This window comes from Gordionus sp. m RMFG-2023, chromosome 5, assembly GCF_954871325.1.
Source record: "Gordionus sp. m RMFG-2023 chromosome 5, tfGorSpeb1-WG-v2, whole genome shotgun sequence".
NCBI lineage: Eukaryota > Metazoa > Nematomorpha > Gordioida > Chordodea > Parachordodidae > Gordionus > Gordionus sp. m RMFG-2023.
The window spans coordinates 11,271,590-11,292,966 of record NC_088779.1 but is presented as its reverse complement, the minus strand read 5'-3'; the positions used below and the strand labels follow the sequence as shown (position 1 = coordinate 11,292,966).

At 27.8% G+C, this 21,377-nt stretch overlaps 2 protein-coding genes across 3 annotated transcripts in view; one reads left to right on the top strand and one right to left on the bottom strand.

Moving 5' to 3' along the window:
- Positions 1-5,570, top strand: part of LOC135930036 (cystathionine beta-synthase-like) — a 13,134-nt gene extending 7,564 nt beyond the window's left edge. Inside the window, exons 12-14 of one of the 2 annotated variants that reach the window (XR_010572710.1) lie at positions 3,825-3,933; positions 4,168-4,778; positions 4,847-5,569. Coding sequence is in view for 1 of the 2 variants with exons in the window: in XM_065466803.1 (XP_065322875.1) it covers positions 3,825-3,933; positions 4,168-4,416 (358 nt within the window). In the remaining variant the exon portion in view is untranslated. Of the gene's footprint in view, positions 1-3,824; positions 3,934-4,167 lie in introns of both variants that reach the window. The other variant, XM_065466803.1, reaches the window with a different exon arrangement.
- On the bottom strand, positions 5,159-21,377 carry LOC135930035 (sodium/potassium-transporting ATPase subunit alpha-B-like). The gene is made up of 20 exons (XM_065466801.1): positions 21,241-21,377; positions 19,619-19,750; positions 18,153-18,212; positions 14,516-14,719; positions 14,346-14,459; positions 14,163-14,297; positions 13,987-14,104; positions 13,386-13,654; positions 11,716-11,917; positions 11,007-11,115; positions 10,829-10,961; positions 10,259-10,764; positions 8,017-8,234; positions 6,623-6,724; positions 6,422-6,576; positions 6,283-6,377; positions 6,057-6,231; positions 5,873-6,003; positions 5,691-5,792; positions 5,159-5,446 (listed from the first exon to the last, which is right to left on the bottom strand). The coding sequence occupies exons 1-20, from the start codon at positions 21,262-21,264 to the stop codon at positions 5,326-5,328; spliced, it is 3,105 nt and encodes a 1,034-aa protein (XP_065322873.1). The 5' UTR covers positions 21,265-21,377; the 3' UTR covers positions 5,159-5,325.

The window sequence follows — 21,377 nt, the reverse complement described above, 5'->3', positions numbered from 1 at the left end:
CAACTTTGTTTTTACTGCATTTATTTTCAGGCCCTTTGCGTCCAGAGCTATCTTACATTAACTAATTATCCTTAATTCTTCCTCACTGTTTGCCATTAATTCAAAATCATCTGCATATAATAGCTCCCAGGGAATTTCTTTAGCCACCACATCCATTACTGAGATAAATAATAATGAACTCAGCACGAATTTGATGAAATCCTACCTTCACTTCAAAGCTTTTACCATCTCCATTATCCATCCTTACCACAGTTTGTGCTCCCAAATACATTGCCATCACTGCCATAACTAACCATTCTTCCACACCTGCTTTTTTCAAGGCCTGTCTAGTAACCTCGCGCGGCACCCTGTCAAATGCCCATATCAGCAAACGCATAATAAAGTTTCTTTGCCTTTGCAAGATTCTTCTCCTGTATTTGTCTCACTACAAAAATTGCATCTGTCGCTCCCCGGTGTAAAACCGCATTCACCAATTTTCGTTTGTTCCCTTATTCGCTTATCTAGCACTCTCTCAAATATTTTCATTGCATGTTCCAAGATTTTAATAGATCTATAAGACCCACAATTTAAAGGATCACCTTTCCCCTTGTATACCCTGAAATAATTATACTTCTCCATTCCTAGGGAATAGTTCCTTCTGTGTCAATTACATTGGCTAAATTCATTAACCATTCAATCCCTAAGTCATCAGAACATTTAAACATTTCTGATATCACTCTCGAACACGTTGCCTTCCCTTTTTTCATCTTTTTTCAAGCCTCTCTTAATTTCATCCTTGCCAAATTTATTACTGAACCTTCTACCTTTGCACAACTAACATCATTATCCCATTCATTCTCTTTGTTCAAAAGTCCTTCCATATAGATCCACTATGTGTTCCTAATATCACTATTATCAATCACCATTTTTCCTTCCATATTTTATAAACATTAACACCTACCACAACTTGCCTCTTTTTTGCTATCCGTTCCATATTTCGCATTCGCGCATTACATTTCTTAAACAAACTCCTGTTTTTATTCTGCGCTTTCGCTATTAATTTTTTGGCATTTCTTTTCGCCACCTTGTAAATTCGTTATCACTTTTGAATCGCCTTCTTTTCTCGTCCACAGTTTTCGCTATGAATTCCTCCACTATATCTCCTTTGATCTAGACGGCCCTTTTTTCCATTCACATACCTCCATAGTTGTCCTCGCTCAGGCTTTCATCGTGGTTTCCCACTTGTTATTTATCCCAATTGCTTCGGCCACCTCTATCTCTCTTATCGCCAATGTTATATTGAATTGACGTATAGCACTCTCATCCTTCAATTCCTAAACCTTCAGCCTTGGCACAAACTTTCTTTTAGTGATCCTGGCGTCTTTTGAAATCTCCTATAACTAGTCAGTGCTGATTAATACATTCCTCTCCGATATCATTTTCACATTTTTTTACTATGCTTCTATCCCACCTCCTTACTAACAAATAATCCATCGCACTTTTAGCACTACCCACTTGTAAGTCACTAACTTCTCTGATATTTTCTTAAACATTGTATTACAAACAATCATATCCATATCATCACCAAAATCCAAAATTATCTCCCCTTCCGGATTTCTCATGTCGTAACTATATCATCCATGTACTCCCTCATAACCCTCACTACTCGCTTCCACATGTCCATTCAGATCACCAGCCAGGATAATCCCCTCTTCATTTGCCAGTCTCAATACCATTTCCATAGACTGTCCCAAAATGTATCTTTCTCTTCACTTCTTCCAACCTGAAGAACATATGCTGAAAAATATTGCATAGCTTCCTACCAAAAATTAACCATCATTACTTCCTTGCCCGAAAAACTTAACTGCCATACCTTTCCATCTGGTCTCTTGTATGCAACATAATCTATATATATTTTCTATGCAGTGCATCTACCACTTCTCGCTCCCAACATTCCATGTCGCAACTCTTATTCTATCCCCCGTAAAATGGTTTATCCGCTCATTTTTAGGTCGTTTATGGCCGTCATATGTTTCATTTTCTCTAATCGGGGTTCCACCAAGTTTCCCGTCCTTTTTTTTTGTCGTAGGCGGATGAGGAGCCCTACAGGGTACTTTGGGCTGTACCCCTGCCATGCTTTGTTGTAATCATTAGGAAATTTCGGAGCAAGGTTTTTATAATCGAATACCCTTCCTGACATCAACCCCTTTAGGTGGTTTTAACACCCTGTCAAAAAGATGGTGATCCTATTCTAGACCCAGATTACAGGGAACCTTTTGAACCTCTATTAGCCGCTAAAAGACGTTATTCCCGCCATGATTAGGCTGGTAGGATTTTGGGAGAGCGACTAATAATCATCAATTAAAATATTGATTATAATCGTTAAAAAGGAAGACTATTCAAAGATTCAACCCAGTTCACAGACCATTTTAGAGGCTTGGCTCGGCTCAGATTTGCGTGACAAAATTTTTAATGGTTCAGATTTTAGTTTAGTAGATTACACATTAATACCAGTTGAAAGGTTCGTTCTAGATCCCTGATATATTTATTTTACTCATATTTAAATTATATATTATTTATGTCAAAAATTAATTTTATTACCCATAAATTTTTATTGTATTAAAATTCAATTTTTTTTAAAAAATGAATATTTCGGACATTGGTAACCTTTTACACTTATATTTAGTAACCTTTCACAATATTTATTCAATTTATTTTTAAAAACAATATATAAACAAAAATTTTATTTTTTTAAAAAAAATAATCATTTATTAAGGACATTGGTCTTATCACAATATTTATTAACTTTCTATTTAAAATTTACAAAAGTAAAAAAAATGACTTACTTTTACATTATATTTATTCCTTACTTTTGCACTATATTTATTCTATTTAAAATTTACAATATTTCTCCAAAAGTATTTTTTAAAAAAGACCATTTTGGACATTCCCTAATTATAAAATCATTATAATTTAATTTTGATTTATTAACTTTAGCTGAACTTTTTCAAAAAACCTAATTAGGTTTATGTCAGAGCTTAATTATATTTCGCCACTTTTTAGGCTCAGCCTATTTATTTTTTTGCTTAAAAACTAAACTTAGTCAATTTGAGCGAAAGTTGGTTTTCCAATAACACTATGACTTGTTTCTATAATTTCTCTATATTCTTGTTAAATTTTTAGTAATATATAATTTTGTTAGTTGTTTACATATAAATTAAATATTTTGCAAAGTCAAAATTTAAAGAATAAATGTTTTTTTAATTATCAATATACATTATTTTTTGCAGCTATATTATATTGCTTTTTTATTTTTATATATTATTTGATATAAAATTACATTCTTTATACGATATATTAACGATTAAAATTGAAAACTTTAAATTATAGCCAAGCACATCTATTTTATATAAAAAGATTTGATTTTACTATGCATATAAAAACTTATTACTTACTGTTTAAATAAATAATTTTCTTGCAATATCATTATATCTATACTGGCATTCCAACGCCACTACTGAGCAAGATTCTCTACAAAATATTAAAAACCCATAACCTTTCTTTTTTAAAAAATAAAGTAACAGCAATTTCGCATACTTATAATTTAAGAAGGAGGGATTACTCTTAATATTTAAGGAGGATATTACGACTACGTTGAGTGACTAGGCTTAAAAGTGTCACTAGGCAAAGAAGGGAATTTACATGACAGAATTAAAAACAATAAAAATACAATGGGAACATATTCATTCTTTACAAAAATAAATTAGTTAAATTATTTTATAATAATATTAAGGCATTTTTTAATATTTGTATAATTTTAGAATTTAATTATTTTTTTTTACCAGTGAAATCATAGGAATAATAACTATTGGGTCTATAATGTCCGCCATTTTGGCTAACAAAATTACTCTCGAGAGCCCTGTTTCTAAAATAGCTTACACACAATTTAAAAAGGTTCGTATAAAATTTTTTATTAATTTTTATTCATTCATTTTTATTAATAATTGGCATAGTAATAGACAAAAATATATTTTATGAGAAATATATAGCCATCACTTAAAACCACTAATTAAATAGCTAACCTTATTACCTTAATCTTGTTATGATTTACCAGGAGATATGATTGTAAATGTACAACACACGAAATATATGATTTGTGTATTTTTCAATTAATTTAAAAAAAAATAGATTCACATGGACACCAATCTTTACGAACTGTCAAAAATTTTGGAGAAAGATCATTTTGCTTGCATATATGCTTCGACTAATAATGGGTACCAGTCCCTGGCAAATCATACCGTTGTTAAGTTGGAAAAACTTGATTTAAACGTTAAAGGTATGAATGCCCACGATGTTAAGCAAAATATAACTGGACTAGTTACCAGTATAGATTTGCTTAATTTTGTCGCCAGAAAGGAATCAACTTATAAAGCTTAAAAAAATGTAAATGGAAAAAAAAACAATACATTTATAATTTATTTTTTTATATGAAAAAATTATAAATATAAATGCACACTTATAAGTTCGTTACTTGTTGATTTATTCGGGTCCCAGAAATCTTATCATTTACATAATTTTTCGTCCTGGTTTATACTGTATATGATATTTCTGTTGTTAATAGGGGTTAAAGGCAATATTACTTTTTATTTTTCATATATTATTTATAGTAACAATTACTTGCTCATAATATTTTTTTTGAATTACCGTATAAATTTTTACAGACATTTAATATCTTGCCATGCCAAATTTATTTTATCAATATATCCATAATTATAAAAAATTAATATAATAGTTTTCAGGCATTAACTCGCAAATTTATTTTATCAATATATCCATAATTATAAAAAATTAATATAATAGTTTTCAGGCATTAACTCGCTAAATATCCTTTTCCCCATAAAATAATATCGATTTAAACAGCAATTATTAAAACTGTATTTTAAATTCAAAATTAAATTTGTATTTAATATTTTACATATTTACTTTTTTCAAATTACTATTTTTTTTTATATATTCATAATTACTTTACCTTTAAATATTCTAAAAAAACAAACAACTATTCTTTATTATTACTATTATTACGGGAATTTGGAATAAAAATACATTACAAATCTATTAACCATGTTTTAAATTCAAAATATTATATTGCATAATATTTCGATATTATGATTTTTTTATATATTCGTAAATGTTTTATTAAATGTTTTGCTATTATTATGGGACTTTGGAATAATACATTGCAAATGCATTTACATTCTGATGATTTTTCATATAAATTTATAAACGATACATATAAAATTATCATTATTATCATAGTATCTATATATTATGATAGGAATGGATTATTTAATAGTAAGTCTCTTTTTCTATGTAACAACCAGGATTATTTCTCAATGTATATCGTCGGGCTTCATCGTACACAAAAATTAATAAACTAAACGGTAAACCAGGCAGCCACCATATAAATCTAATCATTTCAATTTTATTTTTTTAATTTTATTCTTAAAGGGTTTATAAATGTTATGTTTAAATCTGCCCAAATTCCATAATAACAATTAACATATCATTGATTTAATTAATTATATTTTTTTTAAAAAAAATGAAAGTCGAATGTCTCTTATATTGAAATAAAATACTTCCATATGAAGAATTCTTAATTTTATTTAATTCTTATAAGATTATTCAGAAAGAAAGAATGAAAGGCGATTTACTTTAAAGGATACATTCTTAGCCATACGTCAGTTCCTGGGATATAACATAACCCTGCGGCAATACAAGTTTCGAATACTAGTCCAAAATTTAGCACCCAATTTCTGAAATTAATGATTAAAAAAATATAACAGATTCAAATGGGAGAATTTTTAGCTAGGTGTAAAAAAAAGCTTTAAAAAACCCCATTCCTTGATGAATAATAGAAAGTCTTCTTGTTTTACAAATAATCAAGTCTGCCCATTGCACTACAACGATTGTAACGAAAAATGCTGTATAAGTTGTGTATTCAAGTCTTTTTCTGTCGGCGTATGTCTTATATTTAAATAATGTTAAATTGATTTTAGATGAATCATCAAATTTCTTACCCATTCTTGTCCATAAGAATCAGGTAAATCATTGTAAGCTGCACTTTCCCACGAAGTTCTAAGTCCTAATAAATCGTAAGGCCTAAAACCATTTTCTCCCATAATTATAATATAAGTAAAGAACCCTGCTGCGGCTTGAATCACCCCGACTTGTCCATATGCAACGCCTATAAGTCTATATTTATGATTAATTAAGATAAAGGAATGTATGAAGAAGAGGAAAAACCTTTCGTTAACCAATTTGTCCTTTTTAGCATTTCTGGGTTTCCTTTTCATTATGTCAGATTCTGCTTTCTCGTAGGCCAAAGATATTGCGGGGACCTTATAACTACTTTTAAGAATGAAATAAATTGATCTTATATTACCATATCCGTCCCCAAATCTATGCAGAGTATGGCTACCGTTCCAAGGGGCAGAGGTATATTTATCAGTATATAAAATAAGAAAGGAGCTATTTCAGGTATATTGCTAGTCAGGGTGTAAGCTATGGATTTTTTTAAATTGTCGAATATGATCCTCCCTATATAAGATAAATTAAAATTATTTTAAAACAAAATTAATCAAACCCTCTTCAACTCCTATTACTATAGATGCAAAATTATCATCCAAAAGTATCATATCTGCAGCTTGTTTGCTGACATCGCTCCCCGCTATTCCCATTGCAATTCCTGTATTTCATTTATTTATTAAAATATTTAACCCTTAAGTCCTGTGACTGTGAGCTAATTTGACATCATCATATTGAATTTTATTTTTTAACGTTTAAAACCACTCAATGATTTAATTTAACATTTTAAAATAAATATACAAATGTATTCAATCGTATTTTATCAATAATAAAAAAAATATGCTTTTGTTTTTATTTTATTATCATGTAAATTTTGACTATATTTCCGTTTCGATTTTTTCTGAATTACTGATTTTACATACTATTTAAATATATTTAAATTTAAAAATTTTGAAAACTGTTTATTTTATAAAGAAGACAAAATATTCAAATATTTTAAAATTATGATGCCAAATTAACTCATTGGGAATTTAATAAGTTATTTTATTAACATTGAATAAATTTTATTTTTTATAGATCAAATAAAATAATTATAATTGAAGGTGATATTTCGGAAACAGATATTGATAATAGTGAGGATAATTTTAATCATCCTATTGACAATATAGAATATAGATTTGCCCATAAATGTACTCCACATAGAACTTGATAATGTTCATGAAGGTCTTAGTTTTCCTAATCTCAGTAGTAATTGGGTATTAAAAAATATTGAATCATTTGATACAACATTTTCTAAAAAAATTTCTAATCCCCCAAATAATATTCCAACACCATATATTACTTCAAAAAAATAAAATTTTTTATAAAACTTATAACATTTAAATCTCAAATAGTTCGTTCCTTGTTAATGGCAGGTAAAATTAGTAAAAAAAAAATAGGGAGACCATCAAATAAAAATACAAAAAGGGTCTAAGTTACCCCAGATAATAAATGACGTTAGATATGATAATTTAGGGCATTGGCCAGAAGTTTCTAAGACTCCAAAGAGGTGTAAATTATTGTTATCGCATATTTAAGGACTATGTGTGTAAAAATTTATGCTATAACTAGGAAATAAATTTTTTATAATATATAAATGTTTTTTTTATATACATGCATTTCGCTCAATGATGCCAAATTGTATCATGATTTTTTTTTTACCTGTTTACTATGAAATAATAGTCGAAATAAAAATTTTACATCCTTGGTGTATATAAATGGAGATTTTTTATAAAAAAATTTTTTTAGTTTTATTTTAAAAAGTCGAGCTTTAAAGGGTTAATTAAAATTTAACACTTTTGTTTCCCAGTATGGTGAAATTGGTTTTTATTAAATAATTTTTATGTGAGATATAATTATTTTTGTATCTTTCATTTTTTTAAAAACAACAATAACATGAATCAATTAACCAACCTATATCCGCTTTTCTCAAAGCAGGTGAGTCATTAACTCCATCCCCCGTCACGGCAACTATAGCTCCTTGCCGTTGAAACCCCTCGACGATCTTCAATTTCTGTTGGGGGGATGTACGTGCAAATACAATCTCATCGAAAGTTATAATGAAAGAATCGATGTCCTCTTCACTCATATCCCTTAATATGTTCCCATGAATGACACATGCCTTGGATCCCCTTATAAATTCAAATAATGCATCATGTGCGTTTTTATTCCAATTTTTTTTAAAGGAGAATCCTAATCTAGAATATCATAAATACTTAATTCGTCCATGATAAAAAAATTTAATTTTTTACGTTTACTTAAAACTAGCTGGATTTTCTAAATAAATCTTGTCATTTTTTAATAACAGTTTTCCCTTAATTAAACTAGTGTATGTTTTATACAGGATATATAGGTATTTAAAATAACATCCAGCAAAAGGCAAATAAAATGTTTAAATAGTTCTTGAAAACCTTGATTTTGGCCTTTTAAAAAACGATGAAATAGTGTTGTAAACGAACGCGTTCATTTTTTGAAAAAAATGGTGAAGGTGAACGGCGTTTTTTTATTTTTGACGAACTTTGAACTTGAACGCATTCCTTTTTTATGACGAACGCGTTCGAATTTAACGTTCGTTCAATTTTTAAAATATCTTTTATTTTTATTTATTTGAAAAATTTAATATTAATCCGAATTTTTTTAGAAAAGAGTCTTATATTTTATAATCAATTGTTTTTCCTTTTCACATTTCAATTTTTTTAACACATCATTATTATAGTTTATTAATTTTTGAATACTATTGTTTATATTTTAATTTTATAGATTAGCATAAGCATGGATATTATTATTTCATCATCATTATCTTATTCTGAAAATTTGAATTAACATTACCATGGCCTCTGATAAATATTTTACAGTAATATCCTATATTGAAGGAACTAATTCAATACTTACCAAATGTAAAATGAAAGTATTAAATCAGTTTCAAAATCTTCAATTACAATTTAAAACGACATTTGATTTATAATATTAATTATTTTGTTTTATATAAAACTAAATAAAATCATTAAATTTGAAGAAAAATGCATTTAAAGTTATTTGACCCCAACAATAATGATAGTTATTGCAAATTAAAAAATTAGTGGCCTAAATTATGGTCAACTATTGATAGACTCATTATTCAATGGGATCAATTAAAAATATTAAACCTATCATTATCAAATTAATTACATATATTTTATTTTTTTAAAGATTTAAACATATATATGAAGATCAATATGTTCTTTCCGCAATTATACATCCAATATTCAAGCTCCAGTGGCCATGGATAAGACTTCAACAGAAAGAACCTATAAAAATAAACTTATAGCGTTATTGAAAAAATGCATTGAAAACCCTCGAAATGATAATGCAAGAACTGTTAATTTCGAGATATCCTTTTTTTTGACGAGTAAGTAAAGGATAGATTGGAGGAGGATAACTTATTTCAATTTTATGAAGCAAAGGAGAAAACAATAAATGTTTCTAATTAATTATTCACGTTATGTTTATTAAGTATAATACCGCAATCCCCTCACCTTCCCCAGTAGAGCGCGTTTTTAGTATAGCTAATGCCGTATTAACTGCCAAGTGTTCCTGTATATCATAAAAATTTTGAAAAACAATTGTTATTAAAATTTAATAAGAAATTTTTTTTATAAATAAAAATATCTTTTTATTCGCTATATTATATTGTATTTATAATTATATTATCAAAATAAAACTATATTATTTTTTAACATGGCTAATATATTGTGTTAAAAAATATAAGACATTATTAAATTAAATTTAAAAAAAAAATTTTGAACGAACGTGAACGCGTTCCTTTTTTTCTGAAAATGAACGTTAACCCGTTCGATTTTTGTCATTGAACGTTGAACGAGAACGCGTTCGATTTTTTTAGAAATGTTTACAGCACTATGAAATCATGATTTTAGCCAAATAAAAAATATTAGTTAGACCTCAAAATTTGGCTAAAGTCAACCCTTTCTGTTATCTATATGCGAAATTCTCGAGGCTTAGGCAATATATTTTTGGGCAAAAGTCTTGATTTAGGTACTTTTTTAAAAAGAGTTAAATAGAGGTTTTCACTAACTATTTAAAACATAAATAAGAGCCCAGCTAAGAAATTATTTCTATCAATTTTACTCAAATTATAGAAATGTTATAAATAACTCACGGACCAACGGGAACGTTTAGCATATTGTCTTTCGAGGTAACGTCGGTAATTTCACTACCTTCACTTATTATACCGACAATTTTGGCGATAGCTTTGGCTGTGATAGGATGATCACCTGTTATCATCACAACTTTAATACCCGCGTCCCTACATTTAGCTACTGCATCAGGAACGGTTGGTCGTGGAGGATCGATCATTGATACAAGTCCCAAAAACCTTAGTCCCTTTAGTGGAAAGTTAGGATCCTCAGAATTGAATTCAAATTTTTCTGGCCCCGATTTACTATAAACATTAGGGTCTAACCACATGTCGCAGAAACCCAAAACTCTTTCCCCCCTACCTCCTAACAATGAGTATGCTTTGTTAAAATTTTCTATTATCTCAGCCTTCAATTCTACATCTTCGCCGTTAATCATAATAGTTTTGCAAGAGTCTAAAATTTTTTCAGGCGCACCTTTCATCACTAACAAATAACGATTGTCTCCTTTGATATCGTGAATGGATACCTAAAATATTTAATATAACTTAATTTTTTTAAAATAAAATCAATTATATCTTCCGCGAAATTACTTGATATTTATTTGTTGAATTAAATGGAATTTCCGCCACTTTTCTATTTATTTCTCTACTTATATCAATAGCTCCGAAAGTCATTTCAACAAATTTTAACAAGGCAGATTCAGAAGCGTCTCCAGTGCATTCTCTAAAAACGAAATTACTTAGTTTATAAAAAAATGAATATTAGAACCTTTGCAGAATAGGACCAAATTGATTAGGCTTAAAAACAGCTCGGTTACAGAAGCTGGCAACTCGGGTTAAAGCCAAAAATGTTTGGTTTGTGCAATCAAGTTTTGAGCCTTGATTAACATAATAAATAAACATTACCATCTGGTTGTACTCATAACAATTAAATTCATTTATTCAAAAAAAAGAATTATACGATAGATCCTTGACTGATATATGTGTGTCTGAGATATTAAAATTGTCACAAATTAATTAACCCAAATTCGACTAAAATAATTTAAAATATATTTTTTTATTATGTTTTAAAATTAAATTTGTGCCAATATTTAAATAAAAAATTTTTTTTATTTTTGCTTATTTTCATTAATATTTTTGCTTTTGAACATTGAAATTTAAAATTGAGTTAGCCTGTAAATGGATATTAATAAAAAAAAATACGGTATACCCAATATAGTTAATGATCATAAGTTATTTTTATTAAAAATATAAAGATATATAAATTCAAGTATGAATGAATTCTGAAATGTGTGCTGGTCGGCGCCATTCGCCTAATGAATGTGATTAGAGTCTTTAAAAATTTGAAATGGACATCATATCATCTAATCATTAGTGGAATTTTACTTGTCTTGCCATTCAAAGGTTACTATGATATCCAAGGAAAAATAAATGTTAATATCCCTAAAATGGTAATCATTTACAATTTAATGAATTACATGGAGATGTTCCAGAAGTCTCGACTTTTTTAATATCTTGATCATCATACCACAGATGAGCAACAGTCATTCGATTTTGAGTGAGGGTGCCTGTTTTATCCGTACATATAGTTGAGGTTGACCCTAATGTTTCAACTGCTTCTAAATTTTTAACCAGACAATTTTTATGTGCCATACGTTTGGCAGTTATGGTCAAACATACCTATAAATGCAATTTAAAATAAATGGTATAGAAAAAAATTATCTTTCTGTTTATAAATTATATAGCAAATTCAGCCATTGAATCAAATAAATTTTAGCTGATTCCTTTTGATTAATGTAAAATTTGTGAAAAGTTTTTGACTAATTGAGGTAGTTAATTTTTTTTATATAAGAATAGGTACTTGGAGGGAAATCATATTAAAGCTAAGTGTTCATATCTAGTGATGGAGAAGGTAAACTAAAGTCGTAGGTGAGTACAAAGTTTAACCTGAAGAAAGAAAATTAGCTAAAAAATATTAAACTTTATAAAAATTTACTTAATTAATATTTCTCATTTAAAGATTTTGGGTTCAGACCTAAAAATAAAATAAAAATTTAGCACCAGCCGGACCAAATTAGCTTTTGCCAATTTTTTAAGAGTTTGCAGGGTTTCAGTACCAATGTTTTGGCCCATTTCTAGTAATAACAGTAAGTAAGAATACCAATGTTTCTAAACTTTTAAATGTTTCTTATTTATATTATTTAGACCCTAATTTACATAATAATTGAAAAATTAAAATGTCAATTTCGAATATTTGATTATTGATATTTCCGATGAGTCCTGGAACGCTAAATTATTTTGATCTGATCTTATCTTATTAACTCTATTTCATAAAAATCTAAATAAGTTGGACGAAATTATTTTATATTCAATTTAAAATTTTTTATTGCAAAATTAAATCAATTACAAATTTTTTTCTATAAAATATATTAAATTTTTTTTTGATATTTACCGTGTTTGCCGTTGTTTTCGAGCAGAAATCTTATTATGAGAGCACAAAATACGAAACAACATTTTTAATATTTTGTTCTTCTTCATTTCCAACATAGAGTAATAATATTAAACAAATTTTACTACCCCCTTATTTTTACCATTTTTTCGAACAACTTTTCATTTAAAACGAACATTTATTAAAAAATATAATTTATAATTTTTTACACTAAACTTATAATTTATTCAATAAAAATCAATGGAAAATATATGAAATTATTTTAAAAAATTCTAAATAAATTTATTTGCTAAAATAATTTTAATAAAAGTTTTAAATGAGAATTTGTTCGAAACCAATGCTAAAAATAAAGGCAATGACATTTTTATAAAAATATTTTCTATGATGTTCGAATTGAATAAGAAAAAAATATAAAAAATGTTATTTACGTATTTTATGCTCTCATAATAAGAGTTTCTGAAAGAACCAAACTATATATTTTTTATATTTTTAAAAAATATTAAACATTTTAGCAGTAAAATCCAGATCATGCAAAAAATTTGTTAATTTTCACACACCTTATAAAAATATCAATATTTTAATCGTGTGTAAAGAATTTCTAGGCCCTCAATCTAAATAAATATTTATTGAAATCAGATCAGATATATACTATCTATATTAAACTGAAAAAATCTTATATATTCTTGAAAAGAGATATACCGTTACAGTGGCCAAAAGCCCTTCTGGGACATTAGCTACGATAATTCCGATCAAAAATATTACAGAGTCCAACCAAGTGTATCCATTGAAAATGGCGATAAAGAAAAATGAAATCCCCAAAAAGAGAGCTACCGCGGTTATCAGCAAAATAAATCTGTCAATTTCTCTGTGCAAAGGTGTTGAATTCATATCTATGTTTGAAACAAGATTAGCTATCTTACCCATTACAGTTCTATCCCCAGTGGCTATTACAATTCCAGTAGCATTACCTTGTAATATAAAATATTGGATATATTTATTATAAAAGATGAATCAGAACATCAACCTCAATTTTTATTCTGTAAATGTCGCATTACAGTTTTTCACTTCTATTTAAGTATATAATTATATTTTTATGTAGCAATTATTCTGATAACATTTGATTTATTTAAACTTTTCAAGAACACTAGGATTGCTTATCTAAATAATTTCTTGGTTTTTTAAAAAAATTATTAGCTTGTTGCTCTATTTTTAAATGCTTTACTTCATACGCTTTAAAAAAATATTTTTTTTTACTTATAATTACCATTAGATTATTATATAGGAAATCGGTAAAAAATACCTTCAACAGCATTTGTTGAAAAAAATGCAATATTTTTGGCTTCCAGGGGTAGAGATGGAATAGTTTCGGCATTCCTGGACTGTGGCTCGGATTCTCCCGTCAATGAAGAATTATCTACCTTGAAATCAACAAAAAAATGAAGGCATAATTATATTCGATTTGATTTAAATTTAAACTTTAAAACTTCTGCATTTGATTATTCTGATATCTGCTGGAACAATATCTCCATAAGTCACCTCGATCAAATCTCCCAAAACTAGCTCTTCTGATTTTACATCAATTTTCTCGCCATCTCTAAATACATGCGCGAACTTTCATTTATATAGGATTGAAAATAAATATCTATTTAAGTCATATACCAAAGGGATCATTTTTGCAAAAGATTCCATAATTCTTGCACTTTTAGCTTCTTGGTAATAAGAAAAGCAACCTGTGATTAATACCACTAGCATCAAAACTATACCTAAATAAAGCTACAAAATTTAAAAAATGGCAAATAAGTTAGCTAATAAAATTTAGTGTGTAATACATTATCTTTGGTAAAATTTGTGTAGGTTTGAGTTTGTATAAAATATGCTATAAAACAGAGGATAGCTCCTGCCCACAATAATCCACAAAACCCTCCGAATAATTGTTTACTTAACTTCAGCCATTCAGATTCCTTTTTTGGGGGTGTCAAGGAATTAGGACCATCCCTTGCTAATATAGAAGCAGCTTGAATCGAACTCAAACCCTTTGTTTGATGAAAAATATTGGTATAAATTTTAAATGTTATAAGTAGTGCTGTAAACGTTACTACAAAAAATAAACGCGTTGCCGTTACTCGTTACGTCTGAAAAAGGAACGCGTTATCGTTGCTCGTTATCTTTTAAAAAAGGAACGTGCGTTACTGATTATTCAAAAAAGTAACGGGTTACTCGTTACTTAAAAAATTAAATATTATATACAAAAAAAATATTAATTTTTTTCTACAATATTTAAATAAAATTATACAAAAAGATTATATAATAAGATAAGATCATTTTATAAAAAAAATTTTCATATATATAAATATAATATAAATAATATATATAATATAACATCTTTTTATAACAATTTTTTATTTATTTTTAGCAGCAATTGATTTTCAAAATTTTGATCAGACAAACAAGAGCGCTTATTGCTCAATACAGCTTTCGCCGTGCTAAACACATGTTCAATTGGCGCAGAGGATGGGATAGTTATATTATATTTAATGAACTAAAATTTTAATTAGGGGAATTTATTAAAAATATATAAAGAATTATCTTAATTTTGAAAAAAGCTTAATAAATCATCTTAAGGATCTTCATTCATTTTCTCTCAAAAAATTAATCTTTATCAGAAAATATTCTGGTATGTGTGTTGGATAAATGAATTAAGTCTGCTCCTTCTTTATAAAGATCTTTTCTCACACTGGAAATAAGTTCAAGCATTCTTTCTCTGTTGACCTCTAATTAGGGCCAATCCAATTTATATAGCGATGTTTAATTGCTTATATTTTAATTTCATGATTAAGCTTTTCAGAATATTATGAAAGAATACTTTTTTTAATGGTTATTTTATAATACCCATGATTTAATATTATATTATTAAAGTAATGTTTAAAATAATAATATATTAATTCATCACCTTCGTATGCTTTTTTAATTTGAACTGCTGGACATTGAGGTTGAAATATTTGCGTTGGGACATAATTTACATTTACGTATAGACTTTGTACCCTTAATTTTATTTATTGGGGTAAAATATGTTTAAAATTGGGGCCACAGAAGAGTTAAATCATCTTTATGTGAAGAAGTAAGTACTATGGATATAATATTCTTAAAACAAATTATAAAATAGAATAATATTATTACTAACATTTACTTTAAATTTTGATTGAATATTAATTAGATTAACATTCAACTGAAAATTTAGCAACGAGAATTCATAATAAAAATGAAGGAATGATGGTTGATGTGAATTAAACACTCAGCTTAAATTATTTATACTAAAAAATAAATAAAAGTAATTTTATAGTACAATGAAATATGTTTTTCTTTTTATAATATTTTTTAAAAGAAAATTTAGAGTAACGTTTTGCGTTACAGTTGCTAAAAGAATGAAACGCGTTACCGTTACTCGTTACCTCTAACGAATGGCGTTCCTTTTCTTCAAAAGGTAACGACGTTACTTTTTAGACGTTACTTTACAGCACTAGTTATAAGCGATTTTTTTGTATAATAAATATTGTTATTAAACTGTAAATAAAGCCGATATTTTTGCTCCCCCCCCCCTCCAAATGAAAATTTTACAAACTTGTTTTTTCCTTTTAAGTGAATTAAAAAGAATAAATATTACTGTGATAAAGCTTATAATAACTCAATTCAGTCATTTATTTTCATTTTAATATGATATATTGCATGCGCAATACATCATATTTTTCTAAGATTCTTATTCCCGAACCTTTTAAAAATGATTACCTATATATTTGGTAATAAAATTAACGCACTGGGTATGGCAAATGTCCGTATATGATTTCAAAATTGAATATTATCCAGGAAAAGAGACATAATGGCTGATACATTATCTAGACTTCCAGGTAATATAGAGTCGAATAACGATCAGAATGCATTAAAAATTTGAGCTATAAATTTGCTCGATATAAATCTTGGTCAAGCTGAACTCCAGAAAGAAACAAGGAAATATAGATTGTTAAATAAAGTAATTAAAAGCATCGAGGAAGGATGGATGGGGTTTGATGTGAAAAATGATGCAGAGCTAGTTTGTTTTAATAATCGGCGGTAGGAATTGTCAGTAGATCGAGATGTTATTGAATGGAATGGAAAGTTGGTAATTTCAACCGTGTTGAGAAAATCAATATTAACTATCATACACAGGGATCATCCAGGAATAAATGCTATGAAATTAATTTTTAGAATGCAATATTGGTGGTCTACTTCATATTCGTGGACAATCTCTCGGCATTGGAACGCATTCATCTGGATTTCGCGGGCCTATTGATTCGTATTCATGGTTAGTTGGAGTTGATACACATTCTAAATGGGGAGATTGAGTTGATGAGAGGGACCACGTCTAAAACAATGATCATGGCGCTAAGGAAATAGTTCTCACATTTTGGAATGCCAAGAATTGTGTCAAATAATGTCTTTCAGTTTATTTCTGAAGAATTCGAAAATTTTGTTTAAAGAAAAAGATTAAATTAATACATTCAACACCTTACCATCCCAAAAGATATGGATTCGCTGAAAGAACAATATGAACACTTAAGAGTCGATAATTGCCACTATAAAAGATATTAAGGGGCCAGAGAAAGCTATGGGAGGAGTTTTAACAGCACACAGAATTGGCAAGCATCAATCATCTGGACGTTCATCGGCAAAACTATTGTTGGGGCGTAACCTAAAATCTGGATTAAATTGGTTACATTCAAATGTTAAGGATAAGATGGAACGATTTAATATGCGACACAAGGCAGCTCATGGTGAACACATTCAAATGAGGGAATTCGAAGTTTCACAACCTGTAAAATCCAGAACTGGCAGATATTTCTATTCGGTAGAAAGTAAAGATAGAACGATGCGAAAGTATGTTGACCAACTGCAAAAATGGTATATAGCGAAAGAAATGGAGAAGGTAGGGAGAGAGGAAGAAAATATGGAGTATGAAATAATTAAAAATTTGAAAAATATAGAATGACCGAGGGAGAAAACGGTGAAACGAAAAGACTGATGAAAATGTGGGTCCAACGGATATGTCTTCATTACCTCGAGAACTAGAAACAACAGTGAGACAGAAATATCTACGATCGAGGAAACCTATACATCGTCTGATTGAGGAGTTTTAAAATCTTAAGTGTGGAGAAATGTGATAAATACTGTATAAGAAATTATTATATTTCATATATTTTATATTATAATTTATTTGGATTATATTATCATGGTTATTATATATTCACGATTGACGTATATAATGGGATTTGGCATAAATAAAATTTACTTTAGAGAACAAGATAATAGAAAGAATATGAATGAAATAATGAATTTTGATAAAAGACCCAGTACCCCCTAGGTGAATACTTCCAGCTATGGCACTCATTATTATATATACTTTTAAAATTTAATAAAGATCATATTATCATTTACCCGTTTCGTGTTGCTTTGCAAACGTGAGCATAGATCCTCTAAAGATATTATATGTTCATCCTTTTATATAATTAATTTTGAGAAACGATTTAATAAAAATAAATAATTCAAATCAACCATTTAATTCCACATCAAAATTAGATATTTAATTATGGATGGGTGGGTGGGTCTTATCAGGGATGCCTCTCATTTACACAAGTAGGCAGTCTGCGATGAGCGTCAACCAAAAAGGAGCGCCATTTTAAAATAAAAATTATTATTAAAATTTGATTTATATTTTTAAAATAATTAATATCAACCACAAAAACATTTTGCACTATCTTTTATGTTAAGGAAAATATTTATACATATACACCTGATTGGAGCAGAATATTTCTTTAAGAAGGAAAAATATTCAAAACGAAATGGTAAATTTAATTATAAATGCAACACAACCCTAGAAATTGTTAGATGTTTGAAAATTGTTAAATATTTCCTATTCCTTTAGACTATACATCGGATTATTTTAGTATTTCGATTTATAGGTCTAGAAAATTAAAGTTTATTTATAATATTTTTTGCAAATAAAATACTGACGAAAACCTGAAAAACCGTTTGTTATAAATATTTTTTGAAATTTTACGAACTTGATTCAATGGGATGAGAGAAGATAACATAAGAAAGAAATTTTAGATTCCAAAAATTTATCTTGATTATCCTCTAAGTGTAGCAGATTGATGTATATATATGTTCGTGTCGATGTATTTTTCCCATCAATGGGTTATTTTCTTTTCAACTTATAAGAAATTTTTGAGAGTATATTTTAATTTTTAAAAATTCGATTCTCGAAATGTACTCCATCATGTTAGAGGACTAAGCTTATGAATTTCCGACCATTTTGCAATAGCCCAAAATTGTCTGAAATTCATAGAATAGGTACTCCGAACATGCTGGAATACATTTCCTGATAACTGGTTTTTTTAATTAAAAAAAATCGTTTAAAAAATGATCAAAATTGAAATAATAACACATTGACGCGAACATATATTATTTATTAAGTCATGACTTTTAATATTTAATATAATATCCTAGCTGGTATTATAGCTGGCCACTTATATTACACAAGCGTTATTACTGTGGTTACTATATTATTTATTATATTCTTTATTTACAACAAAGTCTCAGTGATCACAAATAAGAAAGTTTTTATAAATTAAAAGTAATCAGTTTTTGATATCGCCTATGAGCTAAGAGTGGTTATCACAATTGGCAATAATTTCTAATTGAAAATGCAACTTTAAAAGATATAAAAATTAGGTTGCTATTTTTTGGATAGGACTACAAATTAATGTCTTGATTTTGTGTAAAGCAAATTATCCAGATTCGGAACTGAGACTTATAACATAATTTTCACCTTAAAATATTTTAGCACTTTAGATAAAAATATTTTATCAAATATATAAAGGTATATAAAAGTTTAAAAAAACCATTTCCAATTCGTTTTTAAGTGTCATCAAGTCGATACTTTTTCTTGCTATCGTTTTGGAACTTAATCGCTTGGACATCATATTATTCGTAACTGGGTTGATACCATTCTTCAACACTTCCAACTTTTCAAACTTTTTTTTATGATTATAGGCTTAATTTACGATAATATTCAAATATTATGCCCAAATAAAGTCGAATTATCTAGGTTACTCAAATTATATATATATATATATTGTTCTTAGCAAGCTTATAGTAAATTTAGATGTAATTAGTGCATTTAACCCTTCTTTAATGGTCCAAAAAATTTAGGGGTCAATTCAATATTGAAACAATACTTAAGTGTTTTATGTTGAATTTACTTGATAAAGATTAACATTTAGGAGATCTGATATTGAGGTCTGCAATGGGCAGGTTTTAACCCATGTCCACTTATTGTTAGATTGTAACCTACATTATTTTAAAAGAATTTGTCTTCCTACCATTCCATTGGTATAAAAATGTTATGTGCCGCCCATTGTTTAAAAATAATTTGATTTGTTGGTTAATATTAGTTGTATTTTTATTTTAGTTATCTTGTTTTTAAATATATTCTTTATATATACCTAGATAATAAGTTATATTTCGTAATAAAATTGATTAATTTCGGATATAACTGTGTCCTTATTCAAAAATATCACATGATAGATGCGTGGATCATGTGTTTTATAAATTTTAGAAAAATGACTCCGTTTGTCCTAAATTAATCAATTTTCTTCTAATTTTTAATTTAATTTTAATTTTTTGTAAATTTAAATGAGTAAATAATTAATTCAAATATTTTTTCATAAGCCCTACTTACCCAACTTAAAAGGTTCACCTGCCCATCTCCCCATTGTTGAAAAGAAATATATATATATGTCGTATTGGAATTTGGAATCCATCACATTTTCATTATTTATTGAGGGCGATTTTCAAATTTAAACAATCGGATTTAACTGAAAAGTATTCTAGCATGTTTTAGAACTAATTGCCCTATACTAGCCAGGCAATTTTCCTAATAGACCTTCATGTATTGTTCAATTTATATTTAAAAAATCTATATAAAAAAGGATACGAATCAAAGTATTTCAACAGCTACGGGCAAATTTGTTTGAATCAAAGTGTGGGTATTCTGTACATGGTTTATAAGGATTTTCGAACAAATAAGATTTTTTTCAGATTTAATTGATAGATTCCTAATCCCGATGAATTCCATATCCCAATTCAAACCTATATATTGGGATATGGAATCCAAGGGGAACTCTCAATTTTAAATTTATTTAAGGCGATTTTAACATTTGAAAAAAACTGCTGACCCGAAATATATTAAATCATATCCTTAGGAAATTTATAACAATTTTCGTCATGAACTTAATTATTTTTTAAATTCATATGAAAAATCTATATAAATTAACATAAATTAATAATAGTTTAAAAGTTCATGGCAAAATTCACATGCCGGGATATATTTCGGCAAAATTTCTACAATAAAAATCGTCCTCAATAAATGATTTAAAATTGAAATATTCCAATTACTCATGGAATCCATTACCCTATAGATACTTAAAAAAAATATTGACGTAAATTTTTTTAAATTTATTACTTTGATCGAACGTCTTTCATCCATTTTGGGCTTATAGTATAAATATATAATTCGAATGAATGCTTTTTTTAACAAAATTTAGGACTTTTATAATATAGATTATATGCGAAATTTAGCCAAATTTTTGCTATATCCTT

Excerpts from the sequence above, each read along its gene's own strand:
- LOC135930035 (XM_065466801.1), bottom strand. The coding sequence starts at position 21,264 with ATGGATGAAAGACGTTCGATCAAA. Across the intron at positions 14,460-14,515 it reads CAAATTTTACCAAAGATAAT|CTTTATTTAGGTATAGTTTT; the intron begins GTATTACACACT and ends TAAATTTTGTAG. Across the intron at positions 5,447-5,690 it reads CTAAGAATGTATCCTTTAAA|ATTTATATGGTGGCTGCCTG; the intron begins GTAAATCGCCTT and ends TGAAATGATTAG.